General features: G+C 40.5%; 1 protein-coding gene and 1 pseudogene across 1 annotated transcript; both read right to left on the bottom strand.

The window, feature by feature from the left end:
• Positions 1–1,500: 1,500 nt before the first annotated feature.
• LOC104450803 (putative laccase-9) lies at positions 1,501–5,926 on the bottom strand. The gene is made up of 5 exons (XM_039314691.1): positions 5,811–5,926; positions 5,534–5,685; positions 2,551–2,795; positions 2,329–2,454; positions 1,501–2,144 (listed from the first exon to the last, which is right to left on the bottom strand). Exons 1-5 carry the CDS (start codon positions 5,913–5,915, stop codon positions 1,501–1,503), a joined length of 1,272 nt encoding a protein of 423 aa, XP_039170625.1. The 5' UTR covers positions 5,916–5,926.
• A 7,852-nt stretch (positions 5,927–13,778) lies between these two features.
• Positions 13,779–15,953, bottom strand: LOC104452292 (annotated as a pseudogene).
• Positions 15,954–21,099: the final 5,146 nt, after the last annotated feature.

The following is a 21,099-nucleotide window of genomic DNA, read 5'->3' as shown; positions in this document are numbered from 1 at the left end:
TCGTATGGATATGCATTTAATGGATATACATTGTAGTATAGTTATTTTACATGTTTGAGGCTTTTAATGGTATAAAAATGCATACTGAACCCTAAATACACGTATTTTTAGGCTATAAGTGCATTGATTATTCCTTCTAACCTGTATTACCCTATGGTTTTGAATTCTGCTTTCGATTATAATTGCTACATGATTGATTTATACGTTAATTCATATCATGCTATGTGTTTTTATATTTATTAGAAAATGTGACAATTACATGAGATCATGTGATTATTTTTTTCTAATTGGAGTTTATAGGTTGGTAAAATTCGAATGAGTTTTCACCTAGAACTTAAAATTTGTACAAATTAAACTAGTTAATGATAGTGGAACAATGGTACACAAAAGTTGATTGGGAACATAGTGAACTTTTATTTCTATGCCTTTTGTTGAACAATCATTAATTTAATTTGTCTTTGTTGTCAATTAAATATGTGTGTTATTGTAGAAATTGTGCTAACATTGATCATGCGTTTAATATGTTAATATGCACCACCAATTGATTATAGTTTCGGTATCCAAGACTATTGTGGCTAACATCAATAAGAATGAGAAGCTAAACAGTGACAATTATGATATTTCACATCGAATGGGTTAGACCCTTGAGGAAACCCTTAACCATACTATGAATGAACCTGAGTATGGAACTTCAGCTCAGCACATAAAAGATCAAAAAACTTATTAAGCTTAGAAAAACAAAAATAGCATTGATGGCGAATTATATGAAAGATGATCTCATGTGTGAATTTGAAAGTTTTGATAAAGCTCAAGCAATCTAGGCTACCTTGAAAAATAAGCTCGGGGTACGTCTACCACTAAGTTAAGAAGGCTCACTATCAAGTTAATTGGAGCACTCTTCTTATGGAAACTCCATCTGTTGTATGGGTGGCAAAATCAATGAGAGACTTCAATCTCGGCAACCTTGAAGCAATCAGATCTTCTTACAACGTTCAAGTCCAATGGGTAGATTGGTGAGCGATCCTTTAAAGTTAAGTCTAATAGTCAACTTGGATAATGGGGATTATGAAAGAAGGTCTAGATGCTGAAAGGAAACAAGAAGCTGAAATTGTGAAGTTTATAATTCCTATAAGTCTTGAGTGATCTTCAATCATATACATTCGTTTCTATGAGCTATTTTGTGTAATCTTTTAGAGGTTAAGAGTGTGTGAGAAATTGTTCACACGAGCTTGAGTATTTATTTTACCTGTCAATCGGCTATTAGCAAGGGAGAATGGATGTAGGCTTATAAAAGCCGAATCACTGTAATCATTTGTGTGCAATTTTTCTATTCTTTACTCTCTTTATTTCACCTGTGATGAGGGTTAATTGCACACCAATAAGATCCGATAGTTGTTCGAGTTGTGGTTAGAGGTCATTTTGTCACAATATCTTTTTAATTTTTATTTTATTCCGTAGTATCACCTATTCATCCATCTCTAGGTGATCTATCTAGCCCTATCAAATTGAAGCAAAAAGCAGGAAAGAGGATAGCGTGTCGTACTTGTAGTATGCTTGGAGTACATCCACGGAAGGGTTTGCAAAAGAAATGTTGTTCAATGCAGCGGCGAGGCGATCTCCTAGCGGTCCCGCGCACGAGTCGTTTGGGCAATGCCTGAGGCCAACCTCGATCGTGATGAACATCCTGGTCGTGATCTCGTTGTCCTTGGGGACATCAATGGGGTGCTCCGCTGAATTCAAGCTTCTCAGTTGCTTGACGAAAAAAGTTGCGGGCTGTTTGTCCTCCCATCCTGGAAAATCGCTCGGATACGCCGGCAATCCGGTATAAGTGTAGTTGCCGCTGTACTGGAAGATCGCGCTGGCGATGCTGTGGTCAAAATCGTCCGCTTGGCCATCAAAGAAAGGTGAGAGAACGATGTAGTACTCGCCGAGCGGCTGATCGGCCGTGACCAAAATGTCCATCGATTGACCTGGGGTTATCATGATGTATCTTGTGACCAGGGGCTTAATGTAGGCTCCATCCAATCCGACCACCGTCAGGCTGTGGTTGGCGATGGCGAAGTACATGTTAGTGTTCTGCACCGAGTTGACTAGACGGAGAAGATTGGTCTTGCCATAATCAGCGGATATTCTATGTGTGGTTTCTGTAACATGTCAAGAACCAATTCAAGATTTAGATTTCATTGAGAATGGTCTAATTCTATTATTGATTCACCCATGGCAAATTTCCTAGAGGCGTATTTAATCTCCAGAGACCAAATCAATGTCTTTTCCCAGAGGCATGATGGTATAGACACAAATATAAATATATATTTGAATCATTTTTACCTCTGGAACAATTATAAAAATCACCAGGCTGGCCATTGATGCAGTAGGCATTTGATGATGTCGCCTGTCCACCTTCAGAAAGGGCCTCTATCATTAACTCCATCACGTCTTCGTCGTACCAAGATGCTGCAAGCAGAATCTATACTGACGAAGTGCTCGCGAATAGACAACAAATGACAATCTATATGATTTTTTCACTTTTCATTGTATTAAACGACATACCAAAGACGAGGACTTCTTCATCATCGGGCTCCGGAAAAGGATAAGTTGTACCCAGGGCGGGCTTTATAATGATTGCACCGTGGACTGTGGCGCGGGTCCAGTCGCTGTGTGCATGCCACCAGAGGGTTCCCTCCTCCGAAGTGAATAGAACTTGGTAAGTGAAGTTGGTGCCCGGAGAAATTGGACATTGGGTAATATATTCCGGCCCGTCAAACCACGGATTCCTTGGCTGTTTAATGCCATGCCTGTCAGCATAAGAAACTATATGAGCAATTCGGAAATATGAGTATCAATTCTAGCAATTAAATATTATATGTTGAACTCTTAAGAATGATTTTGCTTTTGTTAGGAAAGCTCTTCTGCTTTTTTCTCTTTCTGTAATTGTATGGTCGCAGAAAATAAATATTCGAAATAACATGGAGGCGAAACAAATGCAATTCCAAGATGAAAGTGGAAAATCGCACCACACCACATCAATGCTCAACCTTTTTGAGCACGACTATCACGTGGGCCGTCAGAAAGTCCTACCCAACTTTTTGAGCTACTCTTGATGTGTCCCTTTCCTTCTCATCTGTGAAAATCGTACCACATCGATGCTCAACCTTATTGAGCACGACTTAGCACATGGGCCGTCCGAAAGTCCTACCCAACTTCGTAAGTCCTACCCAAAATCTATACTTAGCACATTTTTTAGTAGGAAAATTTGATTTGATTTTCCTTCATACACTCCTTTCAATAATTTTCTTTTATTTTTTAAAATTGATTTCTAATTATTTTTCTTTTCTTTCTTTTTTTTCCCTTCTTCTTTGGCCAATCACCGAGCACGACGACGACCGGCAACTGACCATAGGCGAGCTCGAACCTCACCATCGACTCATGAGCTTGAGGCCTTGTGAGTCACAATCTATGAGCTTAAGGCGAGCCTTGCTAGACCATGACTCGCGAGGTAGCAGGGAGCGAGCTCGTCGGCCTCAAGCGAGCTCAAGCCTCACCGACCTTGGGCAAGCTCCCCATGACTCTGTGGCTAGTTGCCGAGTATTGCTATGCCCAACCACAAAGAAAAAGAAATAAAAGAAAAAAAAAAAAATTAATAAAATAATTAAAATATCAATTTTAGAAAAATAGAAAAGAAAAATAAAAATAGAGGAAAAAGTGTTTGGTGAAAGAAAGATAATGGGGCGAGAGAGATGAGAGAGCTCCGGTATAGGGAACAGGTCTAGATTGGGTCTAGATAGCTCCCCAATAATACCCGGCAAAAAGCAAAAAGAAAATGAGGTTGCACTTACCAAGATCTAGGTAGGACCGACACGGGACACGACACGAGTGTCCGACACAACACGACACGTCGACACATCATTTCTAAAAAAAGAGAATTCCGACACGTTGCGGACACGTTGTATATTAAATGAATATTTTTATTTTTAATTAATTTGATTCAAATTTTAATTAAAAAAGAGCTTATAATAAATTTATACTAATAATATTAACAAATCAATTCATTTGAAATTCAAAAGATATATTCATAATTAATGCGAAACATTTTTTTAATTTTAACAAAAGTTATCGATGAAACTAAAAATTAATAAGAAATTAAAATCAATTTATTTAAATAAATCCATAATTTTCTACAACAACCAAAATTTATCATTATTCAAAATTTAATATTTTTATTTTTCGAAATCATTTTTTAATTTCATTTATTTAATTTTCCGATTACAAAAACAATCCCCAAAATTCAGCCCTTCGTTCGTTGGTCCTTTTCCCTCCACCCCCACGTTTATTTTACTTTTTCCCTCCCCCATTTGACAGTGACAGGTGAGCTGTCACTTCCCACCCCTCTCTCGCGCCATCAGACCTCCTTTCTTATTTTTTTAATTTCTTTATGAAAAACCCTAGCGAACCGCCGAGCCCTCCATTTCCTATCCTCCTTGCCGCGCCGCACGACCCCCTTCCCTCCTCTCTTCTTCCTCTCGTCGCCGATCCATCGCAACAGTGGCGGCCCTCACGTCTCTCTGGCCGTCTCTCGCCGTCGCGGTGGTCCGTTCGTGGCTTCGTCTCGCCAGCGGGAGTTTGCCTTCTCTCTTCTTTCTCTCTGTTCGGCTCTTTCTCTAGCCATCTCTCGCCGTCGCGGTGGTCCGTTCGTGGCTTTGTCTCGCCGGCGCTCGCGGCCTCTGCTCCGTCTCGCCGGCGCTCGCGACCTCTGCTCCCTCGCCCTCCCTCGCCTCCACCCTCCATCAGTCTTCCGGACACGCGTCGACACGCGTGTCGATAAAAGTTGACCGCGTGTCCGAGCGTGTCGACGTGTCCGACACGCTCCGACACGCTCCGACACGGAAGCACGGAGACCAAGACGGCATTTAAGGCATGAGAGAAGGGGGAGAGAGAGAGATGAGAGAGTTCCAATAGAGGGCTCGCACAGCCCTCGCCGAACACTACAATCTTCTTCTTTCCTTCTTCTCCTCCTCCTCCTCCTCCTTTGTTTTCTTCTTTTTCAATTTAGTTTTTAAGTTTAGTTTAATGAATTTTTATATTAAAATTCAAATTTGAGGCAAAACGACATCATTTTCAACTCATCTAACTACGTCAGCATGTAAAATAACGTCGTTTTCGACTTATCTAACTACGTCAGCATGCAAAACGATGTCGTTTTGCAATAATTTAATCTAAATTTCTTACCGTTGGCACTTAATTGATCTATTTTTATTCAATTTTGACACTTAAGTATACATTTCTGAATTTTTTGTATTTAAATATCCTCCTATATCAAGTTTTGACACTTGATATGTCCAGCACTCATGTATCCAATTAGACCCGCTTTTTCTCAAAGATTTAAGCTAATGAGTTATATTCAATTATAATGTATTAATTACTTAACACCACTCAACACATTTGCATTTGACTTGTAACATAGAACAAGGCTTGACTTTCCATGTTCGATAAAAATAATAGCGCGTGCACAGGCGAGAGAGATTGATATTTTTACCAGTGAATGGTGACTCCATAGTACCCTTCATTGATGACATTGACATAGGCTGTGTCTCCCTTACGGACGTACAATGCCGGCCCCGGAAAGCTGTCGTTCACCGTCAAGATGCTCTTCGTTGTGCACAGCCTCGTGAAGTTGGTCTCTCTAAGCTACACACTCTCACAAACATCATTAAACATCCCAAGTAGACGAAAGCAGAATAATCGGCAATGATCGCACCAAAAATGAGCTGCAAAACGGACGAGAAAAGAACAAGCGAAAAGCTCAAACTCACGATGAAAGTATAGTAATGGTCTTCGCCTTGAGCCAGAGGGAGGAGCAACAACAATGCACCCAGCAGAGCAAGAAGCCATCGAAGCTCGCACAGAGAAGGACCCATTTTGGCCCCTCGCGTTTCGATACCTGTTCTATCACTGATATCAAACTACGTCAGGGACAGAAATGGCTCGCTCTTTCATAAGTCGAGTCTCTCTCTCCCCCCCTCCCCCTCCCCCTCATATATATATATATATGAAGTGCTATAATCTTGTCCAAAAAAAAAAAAAAAAAAGTACCGCTATAATATTAAGAAAAAATTCCACATAAAGGCCTGAAGTACTTTTCATCTTCTTAAATAAATATTTAAAGTAAACCCTATTCCAAATAAGGATGGGAAGTATCCTCATTTTCTCAAATAAGGATATAAAGTGGATTTTATTTTAAATAAGACTTGAAATGACTATGTCAATTTCAAAGAAGGGCCTAATTTTTCAATTGATCAAGGGAATTTTCATCATTTACTTTTTTTTGAATTTTTTCCTTCTTTTTCCCTTTTTTTCTTCTTTTTTTTTTTGGTTTTTTTTTTCTTTCTTCTTCATAGGTGACCAGGACTAGCCACTGGAGAGGGTTGGGCAAGGGCTACCCTCTCCAACCACAGGCAAGGCTAGCCCTCACAAATATGGGTCATGGTCATCTCGCCGACGCTTGCCGAAAAGGGAAAAAAAAAAAAGAAAGGAGAAAAAAAATCAAAATTAAAGTTATTTTTTTATGAAAATACCTTTTACCGGTTGGTATCTTTAGCCAGCCAACGACCGAGAAAATCAAACTCTTATTTGAAACTTTTCATGGTCATTTCAAGCTCCTATTTGAGATTAACATAGCCACTTTGGGTCTTTATTTAACATAAAATCCACTTCAAGTCCTTATTTAAAAAAATGAGGATACTTCATACCCTTATTTGGAATTTCCTCCAATATTAATACCATGGATATTGCAAGGATCTTCGGTGGACGTTTTCAGAGCCACGCCTGGTACGGATAAGGAGCTCAAGACCATTAGATACGCCACAAGCATGTTGAACTCTTAGTGTGTGAGCCATGTTGAACTCTTGGTGTGTGAGCAACGCTAGTCGATGGATAGGTACATATCAACAAAATTGCGTCAATAACACTAAGATAAAATCACTAAAAAATAGTAAAAAGTGCATTTTGAATATTGAAAAAAGGACATGTTTCAAGAAAGCAGCAAGCTTCGAATGTAAATGTTCATATCAATAGGGCTCCGTTTTTTTCACTGAAAAATAAATAATTTGAAAAATATTTCTCTGAAAATAATCATTTGTATCGCTTGAAAAAATAGATAATGAAATACATTTTCATTGTCGACAACAATTTATATCTAATTTTTTTCATGGACAATAAGAGTATTTTAAGTTCATTTATTTTAGGAAGTGATGATTGTTTATTTTTGTAAACAATTTTGTCCAAATTGGCCAAATTAAAAAATTTAGAATTAAATTGACAAGTGTACGATAAGGTTACAACTTTTTTTTTGGAAAACCTTCACTTATGGTGGTAGCAGATCGGTACTTTGTTTTGTTGTTCATGTGACGTGGTTTTGGCGGCCTGCTGCCGGTGTATTGTGGACTCCGTTTTAAGCTCTGTTCTTAATGAAATCTTATATCTACTGAGTGAAAAAAGAAGATCGAAATCATCAAAAAGAAGAAGAAAATGTTGTTCAAATTACCATGATCTCGTAATAAAGGTGTCTCATATAAATAACTATGCTAACGATAAGGAGGCACGATATAGTCGGGGTTTAATTTACTAGTCGATAGTACAGAATCCTGGTCTATGTAGTAGCATAAGTTGCTGCTAAAATTTAATTACCCGTCGAACAGAAATGGCGATGAACCGACAAAAGACATAGCCTCATTCATTATCTGATTGCCATCTGGTGGCCTAGACCAGATGCAGCTAAAACTGCATCGGAATTAGCCACGTCCATGATTTGTCGAGGGTCGACTGTGGTGGAAGAAAAGGCTTGGGATGGATTTAGGAGTCTTTGTGCAAGTCGTGTCCGAGTGAGAGTTGCACGTACTGTAACGAATGGGTTCACGTCCATATGTATAGTGTGGGGGTTGGGCCTACTTACCATATTTAGTTTAGAGGTAGTTACTCCCTAGGTTGCACTGACACGTTTTAGAAGCTTCCGTGTCATGTCAGACACCCCTACTCGTGTCTGACATGCTCGGACACGCTTGGACACGTTTCGATATCGGTCAACATGTGTCAGATTTTCCGACACTTGGTCAACTCTTCTGGACACATTCGGACATACGTGTTCGGAATTGCGAGAGGCGTCGGTTTCCAGGGCAAGTCTGCAAGTGCGAAGGTCATTGAAGAAGGCAACGGAGTGGAGGCGAGGGCTGCGAGCGACGATAAGGTTGCGACTGAAAGGGAGGACCGGAGGAAGAGCGACCTTGAGAGCCGCGACTGCGATGCCGCCATGGAGGGCTGCAGTTGCGAAGGAGGGAGGGATGGAGGCGAGCAATTCCAAGAGAGAGCAAAGATCACGAAGAAGAGGTTGTGGGAGGAGGAGGCATTGGCTATGTAGCACGGACACGCGACACGACACGAGTGTCCGACAACACGACATGACATGTCGACACGTTATTTATAAAAAATAGAGAATTCCGACACGTTGCGGACACGTTGTATATTAAATGAATATTTTTATTTTTAATTAATTTGATACAAATTCATAAATAATTAATCAATTAAAAAAGAGCCTATAATAAATTTATACTAATAATATTAACAAATCAATTCATTTGAAATTCGAAATATATATTCATAATTAATGCGAAATATTCTTTTAATTTTAACAAAAATTATCAATGAAACCAAAAATTAATAAGAAATTAAAATCAATTTATTTAAATAAATCCATAATTTTCTACCATAACTAAAATTTATCATTATTCAAAATTTAATATTTTTATTTTTCGAAATCATTTTTTAATTTTATTTATTTAATTTTCCGGTTAAAAAAACAATCCCCAAAACCAATCCTTCTTTTTCGTCCTTTTTCCGCCCCACGTCCTTTTCCCTCCGCCCCACGTTTATTCCCCACTTGACAGTGACAGGTGAGCTGTCACTCTCCCCCCCTCCCCCTCTCTCTCTCTCTCACGCCATCAGTCCTCCTTTCTTATTTTTTATTTTTATTTCTTTATGAAAAACCCTAGCAGCGGCCGAGCCCTCCTTTTCCTATCCTCCTTGCCGCGCCGCACGATCCCCTTTCCTTCTCTCCTCTTCCTCTCCTCTTTCTCTCGTCGCCGATCCATCGCAACAGTGGCGGCTCTCACCTCTCTCTGGCCGTCTTTCGCCGTCACGGTGGTCCGTTCGTGGCTTCGTCTCGACGGCGGGAGTTTGCCTTCTCTCTTCTTTCTCTCTGTTCGGCTCTTTCTCTAGCCGTCTCTCGCCGTCGCGGTGGTCCGTTCGTCGCTTCGTCTCGCCGGCGCTCGCGGTCTCTGCTCTGTCTCGCCGGCGCTCGCGATCTCTACTCCCTCGCCCTCCCTCGTCTCCACCCTCCATCAGTCTTCCGGACACGCGTCGACACGCGTGTCGCTAAAAGTTGACCGCGTGTCGGTAAAAGTGTGACCATGGCGTGTCCGTGCTTCATAGGGCATTGGCTGTTAGGGTTTTCAAGTTTGCTTATGTTTTAGTTTTAGGTTTTCAACAAGAAAAGTAGAAAAAAGAAATTAAAAGTAGCGGTTTTGATGGGACTTGATGTGAAGGGAGTGGGTGGAGGAGTGTGATTTCAATTTTCAAAGAAAGAGCTGACAAATTGTGAGGGGAAAGGAACGCAGGATGGAGTTGTTGAAATAAATGGGTGGGGGGACTTTTTTTGTCAGAAAATAAAAGCATTGAAATAAAAAAAAAAAAAAAAATTGGAGGATAGGGGTTGGTCAAAAAAATAAAATAAATGAGATTAAAAAGTGATTTCAAAAAATAAAAATATTGAATGTGAAATAATAATAATAAATTTTGATTATTATAGAATATCATAAACTTATTCCAACAAGTTTATTCTAATCTCTTGTTAATTATTAGTTTCATCAATATTTTTTGTTAAAGTTAGCTTTTTATTTATTTATTTATAAATTTGAATCAAATTAATTAAAAAGAAAAATATTCATTTAATATATAACGTATCTCAAAGATGTTGGAATTTTCAAAGCGTATTTGGAATTTTATTTTTTAAAAATGACGTATCAATATGTCGTGTTGTGTCGTGTATACATGTCACGTGTCGGTGCATCCAGGTTACTCCGAGGGGCCACCCTCGAAGAATAGGTGGAGAACTATACCAAAAAAGTCGTATATTTATTGCATTGATACCAATTTAGTCCTAAACTTTTTAATTAAAATTCAATCATAAACCTTTTAATATTTGTACCAATTCAATCCATCCGGCCAATTTCAGCCAACCGACGCTGACGTGGACGCCAACTGGTGGCCGAGCACCGACGTGGCAATTTTTAAATATTTTTTTGAATTTTTTCCTTTTCTTTTATCCCTTCTTCCTCCTTAGACTATTCCGGCATTGGTTGGCGAGGGCCACAAAGCCCTCACCGCTGCCAATGAGGGTTGCCGCCCTTTGCCTGACCTCTCCCAGGGCCGTCGTCGAGGAGGCTATGCCCACAGCTGGCAAGGCCATGGCGGCCATCGCCAGGGCAGAGGCTCGCCGACCACTAGGTGAAGGCCGCTAAGCCCTCGCCAACCGCCAGCGAGGGTCGCAACCCTCGCTCGGCCTCCCCTAGGGCCGTGGGCAAGGCGGCTTTGTCTCGATTTGGGCGAGGCCAGGCGAAGGCCGGCGAAGGTGGCCATCACCAAGCCAACGTGCTGGTGATGGCCACCTTCGCCCGCAGCAAGGCCTAGCGAGGGCCGTGTTGGCCTCACCCGTGGCCCTGGGCGAGGCCAGGCGAGGGCCACGACCCTCGCTAGTGGCTAGCGAGGGCCGCAACCTCGCCGATGGCTGAAGAGGGCTTAACAACCTTTGCCCAATGGCCGGCGAGCCTCCACCCTAGCGATGGCCGCCATGGTCTCGCCAGCCACAAGCGAGGTCGCCTTCACCCGTGACAAGGCCAGGGCAAGGCTAGCCTCACCCAGATTCGAGCGAAGCCTCCTCGCCGACGACCCTGGGAGAGGCCGAGCAAAGGCCGGCGATCCTCATCGGCCAACGCCGAAACAGTCCAAGAAGGAAGAAGGGAGAAAAGAAAATGAAAAAGAAAAGAAAAAGGAAAAAATAAAAAAATAATAATATTAAAAATTGCCACGTTAGCATCCGGCCACCGGTCGGCGTCCACGTCGCAAGACCGGCTGGCCAAAATTAGTCGAATGGACTGAATTGGTACCAATATTAAAGATTTATGACTAAATTGGTTAAATTGAAAAGTTTAGGACTGAACCGATACCAATGCAATAAGTTTAAGACTTTTTTGGCACTTTTCCCTAGGTTTAGAGGTAATTAATTTTCCTAATCTATGTATTCAAAAGGAGCTGCCACTAGTCACTGTTGAATGTCAACTAAAAATCCTAATCAAGACGCGAGAGTATCGTCTTGATGCATACGTAACAAGAGATTTCAAAATCGAGGACTTAATTATACTACCTATTTAACTAGAGCTCTTTTGGTACCTAAACTTGACTATTGCTACCTAAAGTGTTCATATGATGTTTATAGTCCTAACCATGCTAAAAAGAAAAAACAACGGCCAATGAATTGAATTTGCATAATCAATTATAAATTAAAATGAAATGCACAAGCAATGACCTAAACATTGTCTCTAAAAATGAAAACAACATAAAACAACCCATATTGTAAAGCTCTAAGAGATTATTCAATTAGGTTTCCAAAAATTATTTAACGATTTTTCAAATTTTATTCACACCTTAGGGGAGTCTATTTGAAAAGGAATTTCTAAAATTGCTTCAAGGATCTAAAGATCTAATGGAATCAATTACATGAATTTTCTGAACGTTTTTTCCAATTGCTCATTTTTAGGGAATTTTTTTATTTTTATTTTTATTTTTATTTTTATTTTTTTATCTATTTTTTATCCATTTTTATTAATTTATTTTTTACAAAAATAAGGTGTAAATTATAACACAAAGATAAAATCACTGAAAAATAGTAAAAAAGTGCATATTAAATATCAGAAAAGGACATATTTCAAGAAAGGGGAACACTTCGTATGAAAATGTTTATATAAGTAGGGCTCCATTTTTTCCGTGGAAATAAATAATTTGAAAAATATTTCTCCAAAAATAATCATTTGTATCACTTGAGATAATTAGATAATAAAATATATTTTTATTATCGACAACAATTTATGTCTAAACTTTTTCCATGGACGATAAGTGTTTTTTTAGTACATTGATTTTAGTAAGCGATAATTGTTTATTTTCATTAAAAAATTATGTCTAAATTGACCAAATCAAAAATTTTAGAACTAAATTAACCGTCATGCAATAGGTTTACAATTTTTTTTCTTGACAATTTTTTCTCAGGAAAATTACCAAAAATGTCTTAAACCTATTACAATTATATTAATTTAGTCATAAGCTCTCTTTTTTTTTGTCAATTAAATCATTAAAAAAATTTCAATTGTGCTAGTTCAATCCTTCTGCCCAAAACTAGCTAATCAGCACTAACATGGCCACCGGCCAAAGGCAGCGATAATTTTTTAATAATATTTTATTTTATCGAATTTTTTTATTAATTTTTTTTTTCTTTTTCTTTCTCCCTTCTCCTCCCTTCTCCTCCCTCCTCCCTCCTCCCTCCTTTGACTCCGGCGATTGGCTAGAAGGGAGGGCTAGCAGTCATCGAACTAAGGTGGCCGGGTGAGGGTGAGCTCGCCTAGCTAGACCCAACAATGACAAGGTCCCCCATGCCAAATCTAGTGAGGACTCACCTCGACAATGGCTAGAAAAGCTCACCCTCGCCCTCACCCTCGCCCAGCAACGGCAAAGCGAGCCCTCACCAAATCCAAAGGGGCCTCGCCTCGCCAAACCAGGGATGACGAGGCCCCCTTGTCAGTGGCTAGGCAAGCTTGCTCAACAGTCTCAATCCAACAACTGGCCCCCTTGTCAGTGGCTAGGCAAGCTTGCTCAACAGCCTCAATCCAACAACTGGCCGGCCCTCCACTCTAGCCGGTTGCCAAAGCCAAAGGGAGGAGGAGGAGGAGGAGGAGGAGGAGGAGGAGAGAGAGAGAGAGAGAGAGAGTAAAAATAATTAACAAAATAATTATAAAAAAAATTAAATATTATTAAAAAGTTATCACTAGCAATGGTCGGTCAATTTTGGCTAAAATGATTGAATTTGCATAATTGCAAAAAGTTTATGACTTAATTAATAAAAAAATTTACGACGGAATTGACACAATTACAATAGATTTAAGATTTTTTTAGTAATTTTTTTCATTTTTCCCTTATGGTGAAAGAAAAGTCTCGGTATGGATTTAGGAGTCTTTGTGCGAGTCATATATGTGGGTGAGAATCGCGCGTACAGTAACCAGGAGGGTTCGCCTCTATATGTGTGGTGTGGTAGTTGGGCCTATCTACCGTATTTGTTCCGTGATCTGTGGGTCCGGAGCCACCCACTTCAATCCATTACCCAAATTTTGACCGGATACAACATCACCGGTCCTCGATCCAGTGTTTCTCGTAAGGCTCTACAGTAATCAAATTTCACAATGAGATTACGAGGCGCTGTATTTAAGCAACTATCAATTCCCAGGAAAATCCAATTAATCAGCCAATTCGAATTCTCTAGTGACATCACAAGGAGGAGAACACCCTCTTAACCATATTGTACGCAGGATAAACTTAATAGGGATTAAATCTACAGGGAAATCTACAAGTGGCGTTAATAAAATATTAAGCGGAGCTACAAAGTGACAAAATTTCCTTAAATGGGACTAGTGACAAGGAGGCATGTAATGAGTGGTGGTCGCCGCGGTGTTGCCATTCTTCACGACGAGCACGGTGTCCATCCCCCAGGTCGTATGTCTTTCCATATGACAGTGTTGGAACCATACACCTGCGAATTCAATTCCTCACGTTATAGCCCCACCAATCGGTGCAAACAGATCATGTTAATGCACGAAAATGCAAGACGGAGATCTTGTAAATAGTATTATCCAAATGATCGTGAGCTTACCAGGATTGTCTGCGATGAATCTAATCGTGAGCCAATCCATTCTTAGGAACTCCGAACGTGTTCACCTCGGGCAGGTCGACTAGCTTACGCGTCTTCGGATCGGCCTTCTTGTCAAAATTCCCCCATCCCATCCCGACCACGTAGAAGCTGTAGCCATGCTGATGCATCGGCTGGTTCTCGGGGGCGCCGAGGTTGGTCCCTTTGAATATGATTTCAACGGCAGTGCCGTAATTTATCATCTTCACCGCCGTATCCAGACATGGGGACAGCGAGATGTTCCCGACATCTCCTGTGAAATTGAAGAAGTATGGTGGTTTGTCCGGGAAGGTAGCATTGTAAACTCCAGGCAAGCTCCTGCTCGATAATCCAATACCATAATTATCAATTAATCACCCAAAAGAATGGCTATTTAGTTATTCTCAAAAGACAAGCACAATTAGCCCCAATCAAGTTAGTCTACCAATAGTAGGCTCCAAGTATGTCAATCTTTGGTGTCTGGAAACTTCTATTGTTCAAGCTTGCGGCTAGCCTATTCCCATTTGGTCCTGCACACGATGCATTAGGGCAATATATCTGATTCACGGAGACAGTAAAGAAAATCCTCTTGTTGATCTTCTTCGGAACGTTGACTGGATGAGCTCGCTTGCCAGGCTCCGGAGCTGGACCGTGAAGTTCATGGCGGCGTACTTGTCATTGTAGGTGGGTAGCGCCGGAAAAAAAGGCGACGGCAGGGGTGTGTAGTTGCCTCTGTATCGCCGTGGTTGTGGTGTTGTTAAATGGGGCCGTGGTATCGGCAAATGGGCTTCCGGCCATGTAATAGTGGCTCGGCTCCTGGTCCGCCTTCATTAGGACGTCCATCATCTGGCCCGGAGTGATCATAATGGAGCTCGTCTCTATGGGCTTCAAGTATGCAGCGTCCATCCAAACGACCGTGAGACTGTGGTTCGCGATCCTGAAAAACATCCCTTTGTTCATCACAGCGTTAACTATTCGAAGGAGGTATGTCTTGCCATAATCGACCATTACACGATACGTGCTATCTACAAATTAAGAAAAGGACTAGCTATGTAAATCCATGTGCAGTTACTGTGAAATTAGCAACTACATTTGTTACTCTTGAGGAATAGAACAGGGTCGACAATTTTTGGAGAAATCAATTGACAATATTTTCTTACTACTTGAACAATTGTAGAGATCTCCTGGTTGGCCATTGATTGTGAAAGCATCCAATGTATTAGGATCCCCACCTGTTGCGGGGGCCTCCATGATTATAGCCTTGACATCGCCTTTGAACCATGATGCTGCCGACATTCTTTGATTGTAAAGGTGTTACGTTTTCGCCATTGCATCGAAGAAAAAATCAAAAGAAAGTGAAAATTGAACGAGGTGACTTGCTTGGTGGGTCATCGATGTATTTTCAGATCACTGAACTTCCATTTCTATCGATCAATACACTAAATCTTATATCGATAATTCGCTTGAGAATCAATTGGAGTACGAAATAGTTAAGTTTAGGTGGCCCAAATGAGAGTATGTCCCAAAGTACTATGACTATGTACTCGTGGCTCAAACATGGATTTGAGTGTTAACTTCTGTGGTAGAGATAGACAAAGTTATGAAAGAGAGATCAAGGTAACCGGGGTATACCAAGAACCATGGTATCTTCAGCATGAGGCCTGGGATACGAATAAGAGGTACCAATAGCTGGCAAAATAATGATGGCCCCGCGGACGGTGGCTCGTGACCAATCACTGTACAACGTTCCTTCTTCAGTCGTAAAATTGATTTCCTGCAGAAAGCTAGTTCCAGGCGGGCTAGGGCACTGCATGATGTTTTCCGGTCCATCCGACCACGCATTTCTTGGTTCCCTCACTCCATGCCTGGAAATCAAAGTTAGAGAAAAGCAACCTTTCACACTGGTAAATTCACCCATTTGCAGTCACAGCTATCACTCAACCAGGTTTGATTTGATAGTCATTATCTGTTTGTTTTTCCTCATGGGGAGTCTCGGTGGATGATCTTGTTGACACATAAATTTTGGCTTTAAATTTAGTCATTTACTGCATAAAAATTAGGGATCACCCCTAAACAAAAATCATTAACATTAGTTTATATTTGCATTTTAGGCATCTTCATTTGATAGAAATAGGTCCACTTAAATTGCACTCAAGTCCGTATGGTCGTGAATGATATTGGTTTGGTTAAGAATTGTAATCTGCCCAGTGTTTTGTAGTGATCATGGTGGGCCGTGAATAGTGAGTGAGAGAAAAAAGGAACAAATCTGATCGGAGCCTAAAAAAAAGAGAGAAAAGAAAAAAGCCTGTGCAAATTCAGTCAACATGCATGGATCAAGAAGCTTGACCAAGCTTGACCATTGCAAGATTTTGAGCGGAACAAAGAGGAAACTATGGGCTGTCCTTGACAAGAAATGGATGACAGGCGCATGATTGGGGGCAATCAGATATTAATTTGGCCGTGAGATCGCAAAGTTGATGAAATGGGATTCGCAGCACTATGGAAAGAAATACATGCACGGTTTAAATTCGAGCGTAGAAATCTATCATCTTGTGGCGTATGATGAGATTTTCATATGCGACAAGGAGACTAATCAATCCAGCAAATTTCAATCAACTAAATGGAGGAATTGTGGGATAAAAGCAAGGACTGGCCAGCGTAGGAAGCAAATAAAAGGAAAATAAGGGAGGATTAATTTGATTGATTATGCATGGAAGGTGGGAATTCTGACTAGTCACTCTTGCTTTGGCAAATATTCAAATCGTGGTAAATGTGGAAGCAAATTTCCGGTCAAGGATCAAGAGCCAAGAAATCAGGTGAATAAGAAGGCAAGAAATTTGATAAAAGAAAGGAATCAAAGCGTTCGAGGAGAGATTAAACTGGCTGCAAAATCACGTGCCAATTTGCAGACCATGAATTAAGGCAACAGGAAAAGGAAACTCGAAAACTGCCCATGAAATGGGGTGCTCAGAACCACTATAAAAGGAGGGGAGAGGAGCACAGTAGGGGAAGGAGTTTTCTCACGTCATTGTCTCACTACAATAAGCTTCCCAGCGATCCCATGATGCTGAAGTCCTCTACACATACCACAATGCAGTCCATTTCTTGAGTCCTCAGTCCTTGAATAATTTTTTTGCTGTTTGCTGCTGCCGATTGCTGCTGTGTTACTGCTGTTCATCGTCAATTTCTGCCGTTCGTCGCTGTTTACTACTGCTTGCTGCTGTCTACTGCTGCTCGCCGTTAGCTACTGTTGTTCGCTACTGTTCGCTACTATTTTGCTGCTGTTCGTTGATGCTATTACACCATCATCTCTGTTATTTGCTGCTGGTCATTGCTGCTGCATCATTCTAGTTGCTTCCCGCAACGTGCTTCCAGTTCGTACCCATCTTCTTTAGTTAACTTTAACTAAAAAATCTTGCAGCAATGATAATAACATGCTGTTTTTTAGTACCATCCGAGTTATTGAATTATTTTCTATAATTCGTTCATGGTTATGATCATTGGATAGCATTTTATCATTTGTGCATTTGCGTAATCATATTTTATATGTTACGGTGTCCTGACACCACTATCCTTGTAATTTCTGGTATTGACACCACCCTTTTGTCCTGGCCACGATGCACTTGCACAACAATAGCCAATCGCACCTGTTAGAGAGCTAGGTCTAACCAGAGCAAATGGATAGAATAGTGATAACCTGTAATATGTTGCCGGATGACGTGTAGACTAACGTAAATATCTTTGATTTTGCAAGCTTCACATCACTTGGCTGTTGAGGTTATGATGGAAGCAGGAATGAGCTTTTCCAAATAGTTGATCTGTGCCGACGCAGTCCAACGAGGGTGGCAAGAATGAACCATATGCACCGAACGAGGGAGAACACTTCTAGGATATTCATCTGAAAAATTCACGTAGGCGTCTTTTAATGTAAACCTATAACAGCTTGATCCCATGAAGGGGTGGACTTATCGCCAAGGCCAAAAGGACATGGAGAAGAAGCAGCTCTTGTCAAGCTTCTAGAACGATGAAGGGGATAGATATGAACCATAGTGTACATTGGACTAGGGAGAGTGATTATGGGATGTGTATGTGTGGGAAAATTGAATGCGCCTTTTGATGTTATGGTAAGCTTCACTTAGAACTCCAAAATTAAGTGTGCTTAGGCTAGAGCACTACGAGGATGGGTGACACCTTGAAAAAGTGCCTATCTTTATACCAAAAAACAAAATTGTGAGGCTCAAGTATTGTGCTCAAGCTTCACCATAGTGTACATTGGACTAGGGAGAGTGATTATGGGATGTGTATGTGTGGGAAAATTGGAATTAATTTACGAATGCGCCTTTTGATGTTATGGTAAGCTTCACTTAGGAACTCCAAAATTAAGTGTGCTTAGGCTAGAGCACTACGAGGATGGGTGACACCTTGAAAAAGTGCCTATCTTTATACCAAAAAACAAAATTGTGAGGCTCAAGTATTGTGCTCAAGCTTCGCATGTAGATAGCTTTGAATATTCATTTTGGAAGAGAGTTTTGTTATCACGTAAGAATAATTTTGTTAGTGAGTAAGCTTGGTTTAGCCAATCTGTAATTGATATAGCATTTTACTATATTTTTATGTTGCTTCCTACTTATTTGATAAGATTGCAAGTTCACCTTTGTAGTTTGGTTTTAGGAGTTTCTAGGTAAGTAATGTTATCTTTTCTTTAAGTTTGTGAACTCATAGTTCGAAAGTGATATGGATTAAATATAATATTAGTAATAAAATTGCATTTTTGTTGCATAAAAGTCTGGATTGAGCATTTGCTACCTTTTATTATCTCTATAATGACCTAGTCCGACAAGGGATGACAGTGATCACGGGGACCAAAGGGTTTGGATAAGAAACAGTTTCTAGCTGACTTTTAGGATGGCAAATGGGCTAGAAATGAACTAAAGTGTGCAGCAAACGAGGGGAGAATGATTTTAGAATATACATGTGAAAATTAAAATTAACTCGAGAAATGTCTTTTGACTTAACAGCAAATTTTGCTTTGGAACAACAAAGTTAAACATGCTCAAGTTAGAGCACTATAAGGATAGGTAACTTTCTGGGAAAGTGCCTGTCCATATTTTAAAGGATATAAACGTGAGGTTCGAAATGAGACCCGTCAAAATAGAATAAAATCTCAAATGAATTAATCGATATGTCGCGCGACGAAACTGTCCATGGAAATTACGTGAGAGAGTGTTCTGAGTTTCTTGTAAAGGCAACAGAGATTCCATTGCGGTCTTAATGATTTTCAATATGACTGCAAGATTTTGTCAAGCTTAAGCGTGCTCCCTATCCATTATCATCCCCCTAGGTAGCTATGTAGCTAGGTAGGTTCCTCTCAAGCATGAGGACGCGTAAGCTTTCTCGGGGAAAGACGCAAAGTGCTGTTTTTTGTGGTGAAATTAGTGCTCGTTCACATCAGGTTGTGCCGATGGTCTCCTCTACATGTACTTGCAAATTCTTCGAAGGAATTATGGCATAAGATATGCCGGTCACTACAGCGCACTAGTAAACACATGCTGGAAAGAAAATGTCGTGATTCCGACCAATTTTCGAAAGTGACTCAGCATGCTGGTATGCATGCGCAGTCGAAGTCAATCAAAAGTCATCCACGCCATGAATGGTTCGGGTAAGTTAATTTTCCGGGCGGGTGACGGGAAGAGGATACAAATGAAGAGCAAATTTGATGGCATTTTACTCGATTTTGATGGTCACTTATTCCACTTGCCAAAGGAATTCCTCACACGGACGTGGTTTACACGTTCATGAGCTGTTGATTAAGGAAAATTTGCCTTACTCTATGCAACCCTGATTTCCATTGTTGGGTCGACTATGAAGCAGAAAACGATAGGCGGGTTACTTCATCAGATTGAACTCGGAATCAAACTTTTGGACATTCAATAGCTCTTGCGAACGCAAAAGTAATAGAAAGTAGACGACCCAAAAGAGATTACGAATTAATGACGTAAAATAACAACCGTATGCCATTTGAATACAGTAAACTACGCAAGACTGATATCATGTCAACCACTGATATGTCATTCATGTGCTTCCTCTAATACTGCGAGACCATTTGGAACGCCGAGATCGAAGCCGTCGCATGCACAACAGATTGAACAAGAATGCACCAGTATTGCACTTGCCGACTTCGCATGATTAAATGACGGATCGGGACATCACATGACCTGTTTTCCTGGTATAAACTATTGCAAGTTCCACATAGATTTTTCCAATTTGTGGCAAAATTCTGTTGGAATGAGCAACTACTGTTGTATTTTGATTTGTTCTTGTCATCCTATCCACGTGCATAAGTGAAATAGGAGTTGTGCGACTCGTGCGTGAGTGAAGTCTGAAATGAGAGAGATTAGGGTTTTCTTCTTCTTCTTTTTACAGATTTTAAAGAAATTTAAAAATTTTAAAAAATCCGTCCAGTCCGGGTGATTCGGGAGGCCATTTCCACACCCAGAAGAGGGAACCAGATTAATGGCTTTAGGATTCAGCCATCAGATCTGGTCCAAGCGGTTCCTTTTACTCGCCCCTACCTGTGATACTCCACTAGTTGGATTGCGATGTGGTCTTATCCTAACCCCTCCATCACCCTAAAAGCTCTCTAGAAATCTTACATTGTCCAAACCCTCTAATCTCAGGATTCATTTCGTCGGATCGGGTACCAAACCAGTCTGTCCACGGACAACACATTTACTAGAAGTGGTCACGCTCTTTCTGCGAGTAGTGAATTTTGTTTTTTGTTCGTGGGGATTGTTAGGTTTTGCCTTCGCATCGCTTCACTTATTTCTTTGGATGCGTAGGGGAAGCCTTATTTTTTCGGAGATCTCATGTTTGCTTACTATCGCAGCCTTGATACCTTCCCAGCCCAGTGTAAGATAATCAAATGACTATATTATAACCGAGATTGATTTGAAAAATTACCTCTATATATGTATATGTCCAAATTCTCCTTTAATCGGATAAAGGTCACGATACTTTTAAATTTTCCAGTCAAATCGTATATTCAATTAGGTCGCTTCATTCAC

This window comes from Eucalyptus grandis, chromosome 6 (genome assembly GCF_016545825.1).
Source record: "Eucalyptus grandis isolate ANBG69807.140 chromosome 6, ASM1654582v1, whole genome shotgun sequence".
In the NCBI taxonomy this organism is placed as follows: Eukaryota; Viridiplantae; Streptophyta; class Magnoliopsida; order Myrtales; family Myrtaceae; genus Eucalyptus; species Eucalyptus grandis.
The sequence above is the reverse complement of the archived record's forward strand: the minus strand, read 5'-3'. Positions and strand labels throughout refer to the sequence as shown.

Excerpts from the sequence above, each read along its gene's own strand:
- LOC104450803 (XM_039314691.1), bottom strand. The coding sequence starts at position 5,915 with ATGGGTCCTTCTCTGTGCGAGCTTCGATGGCTTCTTGCTCTGCTGGGT. Across the intron at positions 5,686-5,810 it reads ACCATTACTATACTTTCATC|CTTAGAGAGACCAACTTCAC; the intron begins GTGAGTTTGAGC and ends GAGAGTGTGTAG. Across the intron at positions 2,796-5,533 it reads TATGGAGTCACCATTCACTG|GCATGGCATTAAACAGCCAA; the intron begins GTAAAAATATCA and ends TTATGCTGACAG.